Below are 21040 nucleotides of genomic sequence, written 5' to 3'. Positions count from 1 at the left end.
ATTTTAGTCCGTATACACTGGATTTGTTAAGTCACATGAGAAAGTAATTTGGGTAAAATTTGGAAGGTATTACTCAATCCTTTCCGGTTGAATTTATGAAAAATTTTGTTTTATTACTTTTTATAGACATAGGTAATTACGTTTTATAATTAAGTTTCCAAACATTTTTATGCTAAGTACTATAGTATTTTAATAAATTTGAAAAACAAGTAAACTACCCTTTTCTGCCATTTTTCAACCCTAATTCAGCACCAAAAGGGGTTGAATAATGTGTTCCAAATTTTACCCAAATCAGTTCTAATGTGACTTAACAAATCCAGCAGGTATGGAGCAAATATAATTAAGTTTAAAAAATAGGGACCTCCCTAATAGTTATATTATGTTATAGTTTTCATCTACTAATATACTATGTCAATCAATTACATACTTTTACAATATCATAAGTTGTGAGTTGTGAACGTTTCATTCAAAGCAAAAAAGTTGTACATGGATTATTTTAATTCTCTCCTTTAATATTATGTTTGTTGTTGGCTGTTAAGCTGGTTAAAATTGGTTTTCAATTAACAAATCATCAGTTATGGTGCTCCTTGAAAGTAAGAATGATATAGATCTGAAAATAAGAAAATAATTTATTAAATTGATAAATATAACATAATAACATTCAAATTCTATTATATTTTGTACACAATATATTTTAAAAATAAAATCATTTTCAACACCATGTTATTTTATAGATATTTACGGTTGATTATAACTTTATAAGCTAATGTAGAGTGGTTAATGTCAACTAACTGCTTAACTAAATTAAGGGGGGGGGGATAAGCAGTTGAATCAAATATAAGTTTATTAATACATTTTTTCTAGTTCAAATTGGGATAGGAACAAGATCTGCATGCATCAACTCTCAGTCTTGTAAAAAAAAAAAACTAAAAATTGTATTTAAATATAGATATATCTATTCAGAAATTACTTAAAATATATTTCTAATACATTTAAGAAAATGTAATTAAGAACAAATATTCGGCATGTATTATAGAATGTAATACATGTATAATAATAATAGTGTAATATTAATTGTACGAGTAGGTAAGAAAATTAATTTTGTAATATAAGTAATTACTATCTAATTGTTATATTTTAATTCTGAAATACTTAATATAAATTAAACAATAAACAGTTGTTAATAAAATATAAAACAAATAAATGTTTAATAATTTGATTTTAATTATAAATAAAAGAATATAATCACTATTAAATAACAATCTAAAATATGTAATGGAATCATTTTTTTTTGGATTTTGAAAAGTATTTACATGAAAGTATTGGATTTTAAAATATAAATATGCCCAAGTCTGTGTTTAAAATACAGAGAGCGGCCTAAGTTGGTTCCCTGAAAAACTGCTAATTATTATTAAATTGAGGAGTCAACTTTTGCTGCACCCTCTATATTCCAAACACTTAATTTAAAATGTATTTAAATACATTTACTCAAATACTTTACAAGATTATTAACTTTACACTATATTGTTTTTTTTTTAATGATTGTCCTTTTTTATATTAAAGTGTGAAGTGGTGCCTTTATGGAAACCTTGAAAACACTTTTTATTAGGTATAAAAATTGATAAGGCGATAACTATATTGTAAGAGATATCCAGCTACCCAGTCCTAAAAACACGCCTTTTAGCTGCAGAATATGTTGCAGGTACCTATAATTTACAGCAGAGTAACTTTATCAGTTATTTTTTATTATCATGTATCGTACGTTAAGGAATCAATATTAATTATTAATTAAGGAAAATAATGAAATAGGTATGGCTTATGTTTCAGTTATGCTTATGACGATATATTATAACAACTATAGTGTAAGAAGATTTAATGCAGTAGTGCAGTCTGTTGACAGCTGTTGTAAAATATAATTTAAGTTATACCCTACAAAAATACCTATAGGCTATAAATTATAACATATATATTATATTAGCCTACCGTGGCGAGCCGGGTGGTCCGTTTAATGTAAGAAACTCATTATTTCAAAAACCATTATCGTTTATGAAAATATTTTTTTAACATAATTTTGTTTTTTTACAAAAGAAATATTTTTTACTATTTTTATCATAATTTATTGTAAATGTTTTATGGAAACTTTTTTTTAATTATTTATTCCAAAGCAAAATATTTTATGGAGTATACTTACTAAGATACATAAAAATTGAATTTTGGACGGGTAGTTTATGAGTTAGGTATAGCTATTAGTTATAACTTATAAGCAAGTGTTTACATTTTAGTTGAGGGGAGTGGACATTGGTACAACACATAGTGTTGTAGTACTCTGGTCATCTAAACTTTTAACACTTTTAAGTTAATAGGCTACTTGTCTAAATTTGATTTACAAAAATGTTGTTTTGTAATAATTTAAAATGATGTAAAATAAATATTTTCATAAATGTTAATATTTTCTGAAATAATGAGTGTCTTATATTTAATGTATCACCAAGTATACGCTGCATATTAATTTTTTATTATATTACATGGGTAAATGCATAAACATTTTCATTTAACTGAGTTGATTAAATATACAATTATTGAACTCACCCGAATAAAACAAATACGAACGTTCCAAGTATTGCCGATAAGAAAAAGAAACAATTTGCGAAATTGTGGATTGTCGTAACGTAGACTGCAGTGTATATTGGTGAGTAGAGTAATACTCCAAAATTTTCGATCACACTTAGGAATGCAAATATTTTACCTGAAATAATTATAACATTGTAATTACGGCAGAATACAAATTCTAGTCATCTAACTTATAATAATAATAATTATAGCTATAACTAATAAGGGTTCAAAATAGGCTATTTTCTATGTGCGTGCTTACCTAACCTAACCTGCATAGACAGGTACATAAGTATAAAAGTATACAAGTAAAATTGCCCCCAAAGTTAAAAAGGTCAATCATTTTAATAGAAATTGCCTCCTGGTCTCAACTATAAGATGCTAAACAGTCTATTGCTTAAAATGTAGTTTTTTTTTAATTTACAGGTTAAACGTTAATACATTACTTTGTTCTCTATTATACATAAAATTATAATTGTATGATTTAATTTTTAAAGAGTTAAATATGGACAATACGTGCACACGAGCTGGGTAATTGATTGCGTAGTAAATTATCATTAGTGTGAGTGCATTACTGATAATTGTAAAAAGTAATATTAAAAATGTTTATAATATAAACAAATTAAATAATCAAGGTTTTTTTTAATTCACAGGTTAAGTGTAAATCAAAAATTACTTAGTGGTGCTATAATATATTTATAAATTATAATTTTACTACCAAATTAGATATTTAAACAATTAATACAATTTTTAATATAATTGGTCATGACAAACAACAAAGTGTTTATGTTCTGCAATCTTCATTTTTACCCGACCGTACAAAGTGCCCGCGTGAAGATTCCTAAATGATTTATATAATATAAATATTAGAATAATAATAATAATTTTTATTATACTAACAAATGTTTTTATATTGACCATTATAGACCAAACATATATTTAACCACACTCACACTAATAATTAGAGCAGAGGAGTAACTCCTAATAACTGTTATTGCACTTAATTTTCTTTTAGATACTTATACTATCATTGCTAAGTGAGCTTAAAATGTGTTTTGCTTAACTATTAATTTAGATACAATATTTTTTACTTTAGTGCAATTTTAACTGTTTTCATAATTTTGGTATAATTTTAAGAATATTTAACTTGATATATTATAAAATAAAATGTAGCAGTGTACAAATATATATTATAGATACTACCTAGTTAATAGTATATTTCTTTACCGCAATGACCACATTTATGTTTTTGAATTCAAAATTTGACATTTAACTATGAAGGATATTATTAATCAACAATAGTATTGACCATCGTCAATTGACAATCAGTTGTGTATCAGTATGGTGGTAGTAATTTATAATTTATGTCAGTTAGTTCATTTATTTATTGTAAAAGTTATACATTGTATGTGAACTCTGATATACAGCAAGATAATATAAATTTAATAGAATTGGCTAAGATACATATGATCTGTACAGTTACAGATCAAAATAAAGAAAAACTTATAGGTAAATAACAACAAAGAAAAGATGTATGTATTTTATAAGGGGTGGGATAAAATACTCTATTTCTAGAGTTACGGAAGTTTTTTTTTAAACGAATAAGGCAAAAGAATTCTTGGTAATCAATCTTCCCTATAAGCAAGTTATGTAAAAATGTAGATAATAATAAAGTGCGTCTATTTTTAAGCGAAAGAAGATTGGTAAATATTTACACTAATTCGTACAACCACAGGGAGGTCTAAAAATGTTTAAGTAATACTGAACTTATTCAATCAATTCAATTTGCTTTGAAATATTATTGGTCCAAATTAATGGACAATATTCCAAGTTAAAACAAACAAGGGCATAGAATATAATTTTTAGAGATAAATAATCTCTGAATGATTCACAAGTTTGTTTAAGGAAATTTGCGGTTGCGCATTGCCTTGTTTTTTTTATCATTTCAGTATGAGTTGACAAGTTTAGTTTTGAATCAAAAATTATGCCGAAGTCTTTGAAGCTTGTCAATAATTTAATATTTAAATTGGAAATAGAGTAGTTATAATTAATAGGATTTATGATTAAACAAAAGTGCACAAATTTGCATTAGTCAATATTTAATGACAGCCGCACTGTCAAGTAAAATGGTGAAAAACAAGCAGTTGTTTTAAAAAATTACGTGTCTGAATTTGGTGATACTATTTTTTCTTCTGATGGAAATGTTTTATTTTGTAAGATGTATGAAGTAAGTATGAAGTGCAAGTATGTAGAATGTAGATAGACAATAAAGTGTTATGCAACATCTCAAAACTGATAAACATTTAAAAGCATAGTAGGCTCAGTGGGATCCATTATTTTTGGAAATAAACACTCAATTATAAAAATAATAATAGTGAATAGCAAAACCAATAACATAAATTCAAAAGATCAACAATAAACTATCTATAAATTACCTATAGAAACAATAGTATCAAAAGGCAACATTTTTGTTTGATTTATGCGTGTTGATGATGAGAAATATCCCGTTATATAAAATGAATAACAAATATTTCCGGTAGCTTTTGGAAAAGTAGACAGGTAAAGAAATAGTGTTTCCAATAATTTAATTATATTTAATTTTTTGTATTTTAATGTTTAATTTAATTTAATTATATTTTGATCTTTTCAATGCCTAATTCAATAACTTAATCAGTCCCCTAAATTAGCAATTATGACTAATGCAAAGATCATGAGATTAGAAATTGCCTAAATGTTAACCTTTAAACCACTAGGGGCTGCCTTTATTAAAAAGGTACCAAAGTAGCAAATTATATTTACATATATCTTCAGACGGAAGACTCTTGGATAATTGAGACCGAACCAACGATTGACTGATGTACACTGTGTATCCAACAGATTTCATGGCATAAAATTGCCACCGGTGCACTGAGTACGCCAAACCAACTTTTTCGAAAATTCCCAGTGCTGCAAAAGCGGTTCCAATATACATTTCAGGCAATTGTAGTTTGGTGTTCAAAACGTACAGACTGATCACGGGAACAGTGGCTGAAATAATAATGTTAAACGATTGCAGTAGGTAGGGATAATTAATCAAATCATTTTGTGAAAGTGTTTCATCTCCTAACCATGTATCAGTGTCGTATATACAAGAAATGGTGTATAGTTTTCCAACGTCCACGAAAATTGTTTCTGTAGGTACATGTACATGAACGAAGTTTCTCCTAAGATAAAAATGCAATTATTATTATAAATATATTGAATTTAGGTAGGTATGTCAGATTTTATTGAAAATGTCGTTTTATTATATTTTTGTATATGATTCAAGTTTAAAATACGTAGCTGGCTATATCATGGGCCACTAGCAACTTGTTTTTACATGGTGATTGTCTAAGCATGCTCACCCAATTTTTATGTTTAGAATATTCATACATTAAAATTCTGATTTTTGCAGTTGAATTTTTAAGTGTAGTGATAATGAAAGATATTTTTGAATACTTTGATTTTTTACAACACTTTACCCTGTAGTAATACCAACATTATTTTTAAATGTGAACCTAGGTATATATTTTAAGAGGATGCTACACCCGCATGTGTTGTTTTCGTCTTACAAATGTACAATATAGAAAAAACTGTTTTGCGCAGGAAAGAACCGAAAAGGCCATAGTCATAACTAAGAAATGAGATTTTCACCACATAAAAAGGAGAACTTTAGTTGTGCAACGTTGTTTTTATTTTTGAAATCATTCATATGAAAAAAATTTTTCAAGTTTGAAAAACACAAACAATAATGATTTTTGAAACAGTAAGAACTTTTTTCATATATCAAAAAAATAAAAACAACATTGCACAGCCAAAGCTCTCCTTTTTATGTGGTGCAAATCTCGTTTCTTAGTTATGACTGTAGCCTTCTCGGTTCTTTCCCGCGCAAAACAGTTTTTGCTATGTTGTACATTTGTAAGACGGAGACAACACATACGGGTGTAGCGTCCTTCTAAGATCATGTTAAATTTAATCAGTCTTGTAAAAGATACTTTTAAGTGTTTTCATCACCAATTCAACAGGGTGCTGTTTGTTTTTATAGGTATTTGAATGAATTCACCTATTATCAAAGTTTAATGTAAGAACATTATCTGTATTCTCTCGTAAGTTTTATACAATATTTTAATTTTTAAATAAGTTATGAATACCTATATAAAATATTATTATTTTACATACTCATAAGTCATAACTCACTTTATTATTTATTTAACTCACTTAATTTAAATATCGTAAAAATTGAACACATGTGGGTGTAGCGTCCTCTTAATACAAATTGTAAATCAAATGATTTTTCTGAAAATGTTAACGTATTGTAATCAAAATTTGAATGAAAAGTTTTCGAGTTATTCAATTTTAAATACTAAATATAATTGTCGGTTAAGTACTTTTTAAATAGATACGAGCTCAGTGATTATAATTAAGTATGCAATATAAAATATATTTTGCTAATAATTGTTACTTAGTTGAAGCATCAACATTTTTAGAAAAATCATTTAATTCACAATTTGTATTAAAACTTGTAGGAGGTTCTTATTTGAAAAGCCAAAGTTGGTACCACTAAAAAATATTCCTTAATTGTTGTAAAAAGTCTAAATATTCGAAAATATTGTTCTTAACTTAATTTAAAAATTCTAAAATACCAATATTATGAACATAATATACATTATTTAAACATAAAAATGGGGTAAGCAGGCTTAAAAAATCATCCTGTATACTTACCAAATAAAACGATTAAATTGAGAGTTAACAACACTGCAGATAGTATAATTATGGATCTTAAGTAGCCAAATCGTTGTTTTGTAACAGTTTGCCACATATCTATTACCAGTTGAATATTGAAAAGTTTTGTATCCGCACCCTGTATAAAAATAAAGAAACAAAATTAGAAAATATTTGTATCATATAATTACAATTCATGCTAAGGCAAGTTTTCTTCTTGTGTTTTCAAAATATTTTATCAGCATTTGTTTATGAAGTCTATTAATATTGCAAGATATATTGCTATCTATTATTTACATTTGATTTTTGAGCCTCACAAATCTCACTCATATTAAAAAACAAATGCTTATTGTAAGCAGCTTAACCAGCTTATATAGAAACGCAATGCAACATTGGCGATCCTACATGTTGTATGTTTACCAGTTGGATCTAGGTTGGTAGTTTTGTATTGGTAGAGGTTACTTCTCAGGGAAAGTAATTAAAGACTATTACAAATTTTATAGAATTAATGATAAACAGTTGATGATTTGTTATAATTAAAATTATTAAATGTATAATACACTCAATTCTCATAAACGAAAATAGTGTAACAACATAAATGATAAATATTACTAGACATATAAACTAATAGACAGCGCTTGGAGAGAGAAGTCTGGGGTACAATATAGAGTGAGCAAGAAAAGAAACAAAGTAGTACAATTTATAAAGTTCCTTTTGCGGGCTCCTTCACTACTTTATGTTCTTTCTCTCTCAGTTATATGATTATATGATTGCCTAGCATTGAAGGCAGGGCAGAATGAAATGCGCTGTCCATTAATTTATATGTGTATGGATATTACATAGAGCTGCATGGAACATTATATTATTAAATAAATTAGATAAATAAAAGTATATTATAATCGCTATCATCAATAATATAATATTTTTGTACACAAATTCAAACTATAAAATAAAATATGAATATAATATTGGTAAGAAATATTACAGAATAATTGGAATTGATATATAAACAGGACGAAAAGCGACCTGAAAGAAGTTTGTCAGTACAACAGGACATTTTAATAAATGCCCTATATAAAATAAACATAACGCATAGTCTACCTATTTTAGATCAGGGTTCATATGATTAGTAATTTGTATACAATTAAATCTAGACATTTAGCACAATATGATAATATGATATGATATTATGTTCATGTAATTATCATTAAAATATCTTAAAAATAAATTTAATACATGATAAAAATGTATACCTTTTTGATGACTATTGTTTCCTTTAAAAAAATATATGTATAAAGAAGTCCAACAATGGAAACAAAAGATGATAGGCAAAAAGAATAAGTAGTAGATTTACCATACAATATTGAACTCAGTACAGATCCAAGAATTGAGCCAAAGCTGACAAATGCAAATAACACGCCTAACCTATGTAGACAAAAATAAATGATTAAGTAACGATTAAATTAGAAAAATTATAGTTAAAAAGTTAGGTAGTATATTAAACAATGTGTCCCAGGGCAAAGTGACCAGCCAGCGTCACATCAATAAAATAGAAATGGTTGAATAGTTTTGACACCAAAAAATGTGCGGTAGGTTCAGATTGAACAATAAAAGTGCTACAACTCCCCCTTTTCAAAAGAATTTTTTTTCAACTTTAGTTATATTTTCATTTTACTTTGCTTTGGGACACACAGAACACTAAACAGTTACAATGTAATACTATTTTAATTACAACAGCAAGATTAAGTCGTTGATTTTAACACATTTTAACTAAATTTGTTGGTACAGTTGATGAACAATTTACCAATTTCTATAACATATAATGCAGAAATTTGGTCATAACATGATGTGTGTATTAAGTTTAAAACTATTAATATGTGCTTGCAGTGCACAGTGCAATTTTTTTAATGATATTGTATTAAGTAAAATTATATTATTTATTATAACTATGTGGATTCATATGAATTGTAAGTTTAATATAAAAAAAAAATAAATTATTCAAAAAACAAATATAAAATATATATTTAACTGTGGAATTTTGTAGCCAACTTGATAATCAGTGTACAAACATAACATTGACTAATAATCAATATCAATATGTACAGAATATCTACTATTATAATTAATGTTGAGTTCAGTACTTAAATATACCAACTAAATAGTACACGCCAGGTTTATTTAATTATTATTCCAATGAAGTTTAATTTGTATATTGTATTTGATATATTATTAAGTATGTAACACTAAAAGAGAAAACAAGTGGCACGCGGTAAAGTCCCTACAATGTGCTAATGCACTTCAGGTAAATAATAAAAGCCCACTGCCCCCCCCCCCTCCAAAAAAAAAAAAAAATAAAATATCTGCACCTATAATCCTGTATACAATGTTATCGTTCATTCTTTAAACACAGTGAATTTAATACTTATTAGTCATTATACATATTATTTGGTTATTGAACCTATATAATTCAAATAAATAAATAAATAAATAAATAAATAATATATTTTTGAATTCATTACCTGAAAGCTCTTGATTTGCAATCGGTGATGTCAACAATATAACATGATGCAGCCATAAACAATGCACCATAGCCACCACTTATAGCAACAGGTATGCTGCACAGCAAAAACATTATTGGAGATAGACTTGGTATCGTAGAAAATGCACTGTACATACAGTTAGAAATTACCATACCTTAAATTTGAAGCGATCGTACAGTATATTATATTAGGTACACATTATTATTTAAGAGGACGCTTCACAGATATTTATTGTCTCCGTCTTAGAATTGCATAACATATCAAATTTATCCTCAGCAGATCACGTTTAACTCAGTTAGTTTAAAAATTAGAGTGAATCAACCTATTATAAAACTTGATTTTAAGAACATTAACTGTGTATGTGGTTTTTTTTTACGATAATTCACCATTAAGTGAGCATTTTAAATTAAGCTATATTATATAAGCATAATTTACTGAAAAACTAAATTATCGTAAAAAACTCACATACAAACACAGATAATGTACTTACCATCAAGTTTCATGATAGGTCAATCCACTATAATTTTGAAAATAACAGAGCTAAACTTGTTCCCCCGAGCGTAAATTGGGTATGTACTATGTAACGCACTTGTAAGACGAGAACAACAAATGGCTGTGTAGCGTCCTCTTAACTACGTACCTAAATAGAGATTATTGCTCACCTGAGATCGCTGTTAATAACAAAGGCAGGCGACCGTTTACATCACTCCAGGGGCCAAAAAACAATGCTGTTAAACAAGGAACTAATGTCTCAATCAGATTTTTAATCATCTGTAAATCTGCCACAGCCGGCTGAACTATTTCTAGATCTGCTGCAGTCATATTGTAACAATTCACAGACTTATTTTGTCCGAGATCACTATGAAGGCATACACGTTCTTCAAATAGATTAGTCTGCACCATCACTGAAACCAATATTATATTAAATTAAAAATATAAATAATAAATACAAATGTTATACCAATAGCTGTTATAGGTTGGATAAGATGTAGGCCATAGGTGGTATACATTAAAGTAGGAGTATGTAGCAAATTCATATCTCGGTTCGGAGGCATGATTTCCGATTTTCCAATCACGATTACAAATAGTCAATTATTTTTTTGCTTTAGTTCAACTTTGTACGAAATAGAAAATTATGAATTTAGTTCTTTTGTTGTAATTGAAACATATTAATTTAGGTACCTACTTGAAACTTTTGTAGTTGCGTATATATTATAACTATTTTTACAACGTTCAAAGTATTACTTTTAATTGTTACTTATTTGAACTATATTAGCATTTGAGATTTTTGAATTTTTAGCTTTTTACTATAAAAAATTATGACAAATCTCACAAAAGCTTTAAATTAAATATAAGTTTAATGAAGGTTTTCAATTTTATTAACTTGGGATTAAAGTTATAATTAAAGAAATCTAAATATATCAAAAATACACGAAAATACGTTTTGAAATTTTTTTTTTTATAAATACTTACCTAATGAAATATGTAACAACGATTTCAATTTTGAAACTTTTATTTAGCATTTATGATTTTTTTTTTTACGTCTTTTAACTTTTATTACGTAATTTTTAACTTCATATTTACAGTGCTTCGATTCACATCCCTAGTAATAACTCACAAGGACAAAAATAAACTTGTAAGTACTCACGGTTTGCGTTTATTCCGAGACACATTAACATCATGATTGGCTCTAAAGTCAGTCCGGACTTGCGATTCTTGACTTCTACGCCGTCGGAAGGCTCCGCCGAGTCGTCCATCTCTGTTTCACTATGTATGATAGACGTGAACTCGTTAACTGGAGCCGAATTATCCACCCAGTTCTACAAAAAACTCATAAACCTATAACCCGTGCTACGGATAGATACATAATATTATTATAATACAATAATTATAAGCAAATAATTTAAAGAGAAAAAATTAAATATTTTAATAGACATCTTAAATCGTTGATACGGCACGGCGATAGTGCGAAATGTGTAAATAGATAACAGAGATTTTTCTGTATCTAAATTCTAGCGGTTCATACCGTTGCGCAACGACAAGACACGCTACGTTATCATTCTGCAGCGGTGTGGTTCTGATAACATATTTATCAACATTTACCTCGATTTTCTTTTTTTGTTATTAAAATGAATAAATTTAAACGCTGGTTATTTTTTCATGTGCTATACTATTAGTAAACTTGTCTATGATGCTACAGGCTGCACGTAATTCACTACTTAGTGATTCTTATTAAAGGTTCAGTCAACTCGCGATAGGTACAACGAAGCTCGATAATATAACGAAAATTATATGTATTATGGTCTCAACGATATAATGAAGTTTTTCGACAAAATCTTTGGCGATGTAACAATTTTTACAATTTCGGATTGCCATTACGAATTTTTATTTAAGACAAGATGCACGTCTGCTGCAATGACTCTACGAAAAAAATATTAAACACGTATGATATTTCATTAAAAACCGATGTTATAATATTACAATGGTTCACTTCGGACAATATAAACAATTTTCAAAAGCGCCGGGAGAAACGACATAAAACTTAAGGAAAAACTGGTATTTTTATGCAAAATCGATTTCCCCCAAAAACCAATTTTGGTTTTTGGTGTAACTCCAAAACAAATGAACGTATATACTTGAAATTTTCACTGGTTGTTTATATTTGCATTTTCTAAACACGATAAAATTTTCAAAATATTTAGATTTGTTTTGAACTCTTTAGGGACATTTTCAGTTTCCAATTTTATTAGTCTTCTTTTCTATGAATGTAAATAAAACTTTATTTGTTGGGTAAAAAAGCTTGACAATTTAATACAAGGCTCCTACTATATCGTTACAATGACATTAGAAAAATATTAAAATTCCTGAGTTACAGTTTTTATTTATCAGTTTTACTTGTCGTATTGTCATTTTTTTTTTATATTTAACATCATCAATTACGTTTTTAACATCATTAGGATTAGAATTCTCGTGCGAACGACATCCTACATTTTTGACATATTATGATCTGGGCCTAGTTAAAGTGTTGTCCGAAGTCGCCCCACGTTTTGAAATATATTAAGACGATTTAATACTTCAGTGTTAAGTCACATGAGTTAACAAGGAGGATAGGTACCGAAAACCGCAATCAAATATATCCAATTTTTGTTGTGCTACAGTAATTTTTAGTTAAATAACTTAGAAATTAAAAAATATAAAATTTTTGATTTACCTCCATAACTGGTACTATGACATCATTATGTCATCAATAAATATTGTTTTCTATGGAATTTATAATAGATATTAACGTCAAGTATCAGTTTTCAACTTTTATTAAACGTGTATTTTAAAATTATAAGATAATTCATAAGAACTAAAAAAACATGGTTATGTCCGGATATCACCCCGCATATCCGAAATCACCATATTCAACGGTACTATGGTAGGTATGTTCAACTTTTTATGAACAATTAACTATATTGTGGTAATGATGTTGATATCAGATAATATAGGTATATTAGAATATTATTATATAGAATATTTTTTGCATATCCCCAGAGTTGACGTCTTTAGAACCAAATAGCCTCATTAAAAAGATTTGTCTAAGCGAATGGTACCTATTCAATTTTGAGCGGACCAATGAATATTTTGATTTTACTGAAATAGGTTTTTTTTTTTTAAATTTTTTAAATTTTTGTTTCTGTGTACAATGTACACGATGATTACTTGAAACAATGCTTCAATTTTCAACTTTTGTATTTTTTCTACTGGGAAAACGAAATTAGTTGGTGCATTGGGGAGGTCAATAGTACTCGGTAGTCTCCAAAAGCGCCTGGAAAAAAAAAAAATTGGTACAAATGGGAATTTTTACGCCAAATCGGTTTTCTACATGAAATGTTCACTGAATATTAGTAATTTCTATACACCACAAAATGTTCAAGGTATTGCGTCTCTTTTTGAACTATTTACTAATATAGATTCATAAGACAATTTCGAGTTTTATTAGTTGTTTTCATTTAGGTATTATCGATAAAATATTTTATGTTAGGTCAAAAAACCATTTAATATAAGTTGTTGAAAGGGGAAATAAAAAAAAAAGCTAAATATAATGTTTACATAATTCATTAAAATCACGAAAATTGGATAATTATTTCGTATTAGAAATTCATAAAAAGTTTATATTTATATCCAAGGTTTGAAAATTAAATACAAGATTCCGTTTTATTTAACATAAAAAAAGTTTACCAGAAAGTCCATTACATTTTTACTACGGTTTGAAGTGAGACATTATATGCCGTAAATGACAAAATTCTCATGTACAAAGATTTTTTTGTAATTCAAAAACTAATAATAACCGAAAATACTTGAAATGTACACCAAATGTTATTTTATTTAATATTATATTTTTTATTTTATATTATTTCCTACACTTGTTAAAATTGTTAATAAAATATTTCAACTCTTTTTTTTGAGCTGTTTATGGACATTTTTAAATTTTAAATTTTCTCTATTTTAGATTCTACGCAGAGCAATAAGTGTATACATTTTACAACGATGTGTTTTTTTTTAATTTTTAAATTTTTAAAACTTTTGATACCCTACAGAAGGGTAATTTTCTTGGGCTATTAGCTTTACAATTACCACAGTTAGAGTATATTACAACACGGCACGTCATACCAATTTTTAAAATAATATAATAATTTAAACTTTATAAATGTATATGATATGATACAAATTAATATTACAATATAAACGTTCATATTGTGTATAAGATAAATGTATAGTAAACATTTTCCAATTTAATGGTTTTGTTTGCCTAATATAACAATTTATAACATATATACAGGTCTGTTCAGTAGTAATCATATTATGAACATTAGCAATAACTTCAACTCTACAACTATTTTTTATGAATAAGTTTAAAAAAATAACGAGAACTAAAAATAATAAGTTTATTATATAAAATATGTGATATTTTATTACGTATAAATATTATGTTATAATTTTTATCTACTAATAGACTTCGTCAATTAATTACATGTTTTCACAATATCATAAGTGGTGAGTTGTGCACAACATTAACGTTTCATTCAATGTGTTGAAGTACACAGATATACAGAAGTTAAAAGGTAAATAATAATATAATCGGATATATATAATATAATAATAAGTATAATGATACGATGTACAATAGTGTTACGAGGCGTAATATAAATCAACGACTAACTATGTATACCCGGCTACACTACGCAGGACATATATGCTGTAGTATATAAAAATGTATAGTCAGCGTCTGATGAACTACAGTGTGAATATATTACTTATACACTACATTATATAGGGTGTTTTGTTTATAATTCCAACACTTTCCCTTAAACAATATACCCTTATACATCAATATTTATAACTCCTAACATCTCCCTTAGCTCATTGAACCGCGTTCGTGGAGTTGGTTTTGTCATAATGTCCGCAATCTGCTCCTTGCTGGATATGTACTCCAATGAAAACAATCCCTCATTGAACTTTTCTCTTATATAGTGGTAGCGAACATCTATGTGCTTCGTTCTTCTATGAAACTCTGGATTTTTTACGAGTTTAATCGCACTTTGATTGTCTCCATACATTGTTGGCACCGTTTTTGGCTGGTCCAGCAATTCACCTAAAAACAATTTTAACCAAGTTAATTCTTGTACTGCTTGACTTAAAGCTATGTACTCTGATTCAGTTGTGCTAAGGCTAACACACTGTTGACGACGTGAACTCCATGCTATACTTCCAGATCCTAATGTAAATACTGACCCTGATGTTGATCTTCTTGTATCCAAGTCACCTGCATAGTCAGCATCACTGTATCCTTTTAACATGAGTTTTTGTCTAGAACTAAATACCAATCCAAAATTAATAGTTCCCTTTAAATATTTTAAAATTCGTTTCACTGCTGTCCAGTGTTGTTCCTTTGGATCCTCGATGTATCTACTAACTAGATTTACTGAAAAAGTTATGTCCGGTCTTGTAATCTGACTGAGATATAATAAGCTTCCGACTGCTTCACGATATGGGACTTTACTAGTTAAATTAGTATTTTGTTGCTTGTCATCTAATGAATGTTGAGGGTCTGCTGGTATTTGAACTGATTTTGCTTCAGTCATATTGAACTTCTCCAATACTCTTTTACAATACAACCCTTGGTGCATTACAATTGATCCATCAGATTTTCGCTCAATTTCTGTACCTAAAAATTGATTCAATTCTCCTTCGGTAATATTGAAATGTTGTCTCAATTATTCCATTAATGCATGTACATCCTGACTTGATGTAGCTGCAACTAGACCATCATCAACAAATATAGCGACGATTAATACTTTGTTATTTTCTCTATTAACAAAAACGCAGGGATCGGCTTTTGTTTCTAATAGATTAAAGTTAAGAAGAAATGTTTTGAACTTTATGTTCCAACATCGTGGTGACTGCTTTAGGCCATATAAACTGCGTTGAAGTCTGCACACCATTTCGGTACCATCGTTGAACCCTTCTGGTTGTCTCATGTAAATTTCTTCGTCCAAATCTCCATATAGAAAGGCTGTTTGAACGTCAAATTGTCGAAGTTGTAATTGTTCTGCTGCTGATATAGCTAATATAGACCGAATTGAATTAAACTTTACTACAGGACTAAAGGTTTCATTAAAATCAATACCGAACATTTGACTATACCCTTTTGCTACTAGCCTAGCCTTGTATCGATCAACATGTCCATGAACATTATATTTTGTTTTATACACCCAACCACAATTTACAATAGTTCTGTCCTTAGGTAAACTTACGAGCGACCATGTTCCGTTTTGTTCAAGAGATTCCATTTCATTGTTCATGGCTTCTATCCATTTTTCTGAATTTTGTGACTCCACAGCTTCCTTGAAATTCACTGGATCGGATTCGACTACGAAAAAGGCTGAATTATCATAACGTAATAGTTTCTTAATATTACTTCTGTCTCGCAAGTTGTACACGTTGACATTTGTTCCATTTTCTTGTTTATGTTCTTGTTTTTCATTGTCATCAAATTATAACTCATATGGAGTCTTACATACTTTCCCTGAATTACCAGTATAATTGAATGAGAAAACTACTGTATTGACTGCTTCTGCCCACAGTGATTTTGGAAAATTCTTGGCATAGATCATTGTTCTGACTGCCTCACAAATAGTCCTCATTGAACGTTCAGCTCTTCCATTTTGTTCAGGAGTATAAGGTACACTTGTTTCATGCTTTATTCCAAAAATATTTAGAATTGATTGAACTTCAGAATTCTTATATTCTAATCCACAGTCACTTCTAATAGTTTTAATAACATTTTTAGTTTGAGTTTTAACCATACTCAGAAAACAATTAAGTTTTTCTTTAACCTCAGATTTATGTTTCATAAAATAAACATAAGTATATTTAGAATAATCATCTTTAAAAATAATGAAATATCTTTTACCTCCTAATGAATTCTCTTCCATGGGTCCACATACGTCGCTGTGTATTATTTGCCCTGGTTCAATATTTATTGTTTCGCTCTGAGTGAACGTCTCCTTATGCTGTTTGCCATAGATGCATGGTTCACAGAATAACTGTCCTTGTATATCTGTAAATTGTATTTGATTGTGTTTTAAATACTCACGAACATGTTTGACATTCTGATGACATAGTATTTTGTGCCAGTGTTCTAATGTTAATTTCTTAACTGCGACGTTAGCACAGTGTCCAATTTCCTGTGAAATATCTGTTTTGATTAGCATTGAAAACAATTTATTCTCACGAACACCGACTGCAATTACACGATTATCCATTTTAAATGTACAACCTTTACTGTCTGTCACCATTGTAATTCCTTTATCAAGGCATGCCCCACAAGAAAATAAATTTACTTTTATATCAGGTACATATAAAACATTTTTTAAGTAGCCTTTTATCCACTTATTGTTAACATAAGTATGAATATTTATGTTACCTTTTCCGACTGCCATAATGTGCTTACCATCTCCAATACGTACAGGCGAATGCACATCAAAATTTTTATAATCGACGAACCACTCTTTCCGATTTGTCATGTGGTCGCTCGCACCTGAGTCCACATACCATTTGTCTGAGTCGTCGATTTCTTCAATTTTTCTTTGTACACCAATAAGCGCCAAACCGGAAGTTGATTTCTTTTCTTCTTGTTCCCTTTTGAATATCCTGCAGTCCCTTTTCCAGTGTCCTGGTTTTTTACAGTGGTTACATTTTCCTGGTTTTGTATTATCATTTTTGTTCCCGTATTTTTACTTTTAATATACTTGCCTTTGTTTGCAGTCAAAGCAATACTTTCAGCACCATCGTTACGGACCTCCTGTCCTTGCACTTGTCGTGTTTCTTCCACCATCAATCGAGTGGTTAACTGTTCTAGCGTTCTATTTGTACTATTCATTGAGTCCCATGCACTGTAGAAGTGCCTATAGCTATCAGGTAATGTCATGAAAATTTTTGTAATCAACATTGATTCTGAGATAGGTTCTCCCAATTGTTTTAGTTGTCTATTTAGATTTTCTAGTTTCGAAATATGACCGGCTATATTGTCCTAAGGATCCATTGTATAACGATAGAATTTTTGTTGTACTATTGTTATGCTTGTGTCCGACATCTGTTCGTGCACACTAAGTAATTTGTTCCACATACCATTTGCTGTGTCACAGTTCATAATGTATTGTAGAGGTTGTTCATCTAGTGAAGTGACGATACATTTTTGAGCCTTATTATCTGCACTTTTCCATATTGAAAAATCAACACTATGCCTTTTTCTCGCTTCATCTTCAGTTTCATTACCGATTTTTGCTAAAATTGGTTTCTTTGATTTTCCTGTTACTACATCAAATATTTCAGCTGCATTCATGATAACCTTAATTTGAAATTTCCACATGTCCCAATTTGATGCATCTTTGAGTTTGTTGATTTTATATTGTTCGTTTTCCATATTTAAACAAAACGTAGATGTACACTATCTGCACACTAAGAAACGTACGCACACTACACTGCACTTACTTCGCGAATTATTGTTGCTGTACACTGTCTGTACACAAAAAACAAGCAATTCGTTAATCAATTATTATTTTACTAATTATTCACGACTTTATTATAAAGACCTTACTCTGGGCTCATAACCTGTTGAAGTACACAGATATACAGAAGTTAAAAGATAAATAATAATATAATCGGATATATATAATATAATAATAAGTATAATGATACGATGTACAATAGTGTTACGAGGCGTAATATAAATCAACGACTAACTATGTATACCCGGCTACACTACGCAGGACATATATGCTGTAGTATATAAAAATGTATAGTCAGCGTCTGATGAACTACAGTGTGAATATATTACTTATACACTACATTATATAGGGTGTTTTGTTTATAATTCCAACACAATACAAGCAAGTTATACATGGATCATTGAAATTCTCTTCTTTAATATTATGTATGTTGTTGGCTGTTGCACTGGTTAAAATTGGTTTTTAACTAACAAATCATCAGTTATGGTGCTCCTTGAAAGTAAGAATGATATAGATCTGAAAATAAGAAAATAATTTATTAAATTGATAAATATAACATAATAACATTCAAATTCTATTATATTTTGTACACAATATATTTTAAAAATAAAATCATTTTCAACACCATGTTATTTTATAGATATTTACGGTTGATTATAACTTCATGAGCTAATGTAGAGTGGTTAATGTCAACTAACGGCTTAACTAAATTAAGGGGGGGGGGGGATAAACAGTTGAGTCAAATATAAGTTTATTAATACATTTTTTCTAGTTCAAATTGGGATAGGAACAAGATCTGCATGCATCAACTCTCAGTCTTGTAAAAAAAAAAAACTAAAAATTGTATTTAAATATAGATATATCTATTCAGAAATTACTTAAAATATATTTCTAATACTTTTAAGAAAATGTAATTAAGAACAAATATTCGGCATGTATTATAGAATGTAATACATGTATAATAATAATAGTATAATATTAATTGTACAAGTAGGTAAGAAAATTAATTTTGTAATATAAGTAATTACTATCTAATTGTTATATTATAATTCTGAAATACTTAATATAAATTAAACAATAAACAGTTGTTAATAAAATATAAAACAAATAAATGTTTAATAATTTGATTTTAATTATAAATAAAAGAATATAATCACTATTAAATAACAATCTAAAATATGTAATGGAATCATTTTTTTGGATTTTGAAAAGTATTTACATGAAAGTATTGGATTTTAAAATATAAATATGCCCAAGTCTGTGTTTAAAATACAGAGAGCGGCCTAAGTTGGTTCCCCGAAAAACTGCTAATTATTATTAAATTGAGGAGTCAACTATAAGGCGATAACTATATTGTAAGAGATATCCAGCTACCCAGTCCTAAAAACACGCCTTTTAGCTGCAGAATATGTTGCAGGTACCTATAATTTACAGCAGAGTAACTTTATCAGTTATTTTTTATTATCATGTATCGTACGTTAAGGAATCAATATTAATTATTAATTAAGGAAAATAATGAAATAGGTATGGCTTATGTTTCAGTTATGCTTATGACGATATATTATAACAACTATAGTGTAAGAAGATTTAATGCAGTAGTGCAGTCTGTTGACAGCTGTTGTAAAATATAATTTAAGTTATACCCTACAAAAATACCTATAGGCTATAAATTATAACATATATATTATATTAGCCTACCGTGGCGAGCCGGGTGGTCCGTTTAATGTAAGAAACTCATTATTTCAAAAACCATTATCGTTTATGAAAACATTTTTTTAACATAATTTTGTTTTTTTACAAAAAAAATATTTTTTACTATTTTTATCATAATTTATTGTAAATGTTTTATGGAAACTTTTTTTTAATTATTTATTCCAAAGCAAAATATTTTATGGAGTATACTTACTAAGATACATAAAAATTGAATTTTGGACGGGTAGTTTATGAGTTAGGTATAGCTATTAGTTATAACTTATAAGCAAGTGTTTACATTTTAGTTGAGGGGAGTGGACATTGGTACAACACATAGTGTTGTAGTACTCTGGTCATCTAAACTTTTAACACTTTTAAGTTAATAGGCTACTTGTCTAAATT

General features: G+C 28.4%; 1 protein-coding gene across 4 annotated transcripts in view; it reads right to left on the bottom strand.

The window, feature by feature from the left end:
* Positions 1-11833, bottom strand: part of LOC132933600 (probable peptidoglycan muropeptide transporter SLC46) — a 41176-nt gene extending 29343 nt beyond the window's left edge. For all 4 annotated transcript variants that reach the window (XM_060999866.1, XM_060999865.1, XM_060999864.1 and 1 more), the window contains exons 1-9: positions 11539-11833; positions 10553-10795; positions 9870-10044; positions 8604-8775; positions 7351-7489; positions 5718-5813; positions 5410-5637; positions 2590-2746; positions 428-610 (exon numbers count right to left, since the gene is read on the bottom strand). In XM_060999866.1, coding sequence (XP_060855849.1) covers positions 544-610; positions 2590-2746; positions 5410-5637; positions 5718-5813; positions 7351-7489; positions 8604-8775; positions 9870-10044; positions 10553-10795; positions 11539-11647 — 1386 coding nt within the window. In that variant the 5' untranslated portion in view covers positions 11648-11833 and the 3' untranslated portion in view covers positions 428-543. The remainder of the gene's footprint in view (positions 1-427; positions 611-2589; positions 2747-5409; positions 5638-5717; positions 5814-7350; positions 7490-8603; positions 8776-9869; positions 10045-10552; positions 10796-11538) is intronic.
* Between the last annotated feature and the right edge of the window lie 9207 nt (positions 11834-21040).

The sequence above is a fragment of the Metopolophium dirhodum genome, chromosome 1, assembly GCF_019925205.1.
Source record: "Metopolophium dirhodum isolate CAU chromosome 1, ASM1992520v1, whole genome shotgun sequence".
Lineage (NCBI taxonomy): Eukaryota > Metazoa > Arthropoda > Insecta > Hemiptera > Aphididae > Metopolophium > Metopolophium dirhodum.
This window is presented reverse-complemented; position numbering and strand designations above follow the sequence as displayed.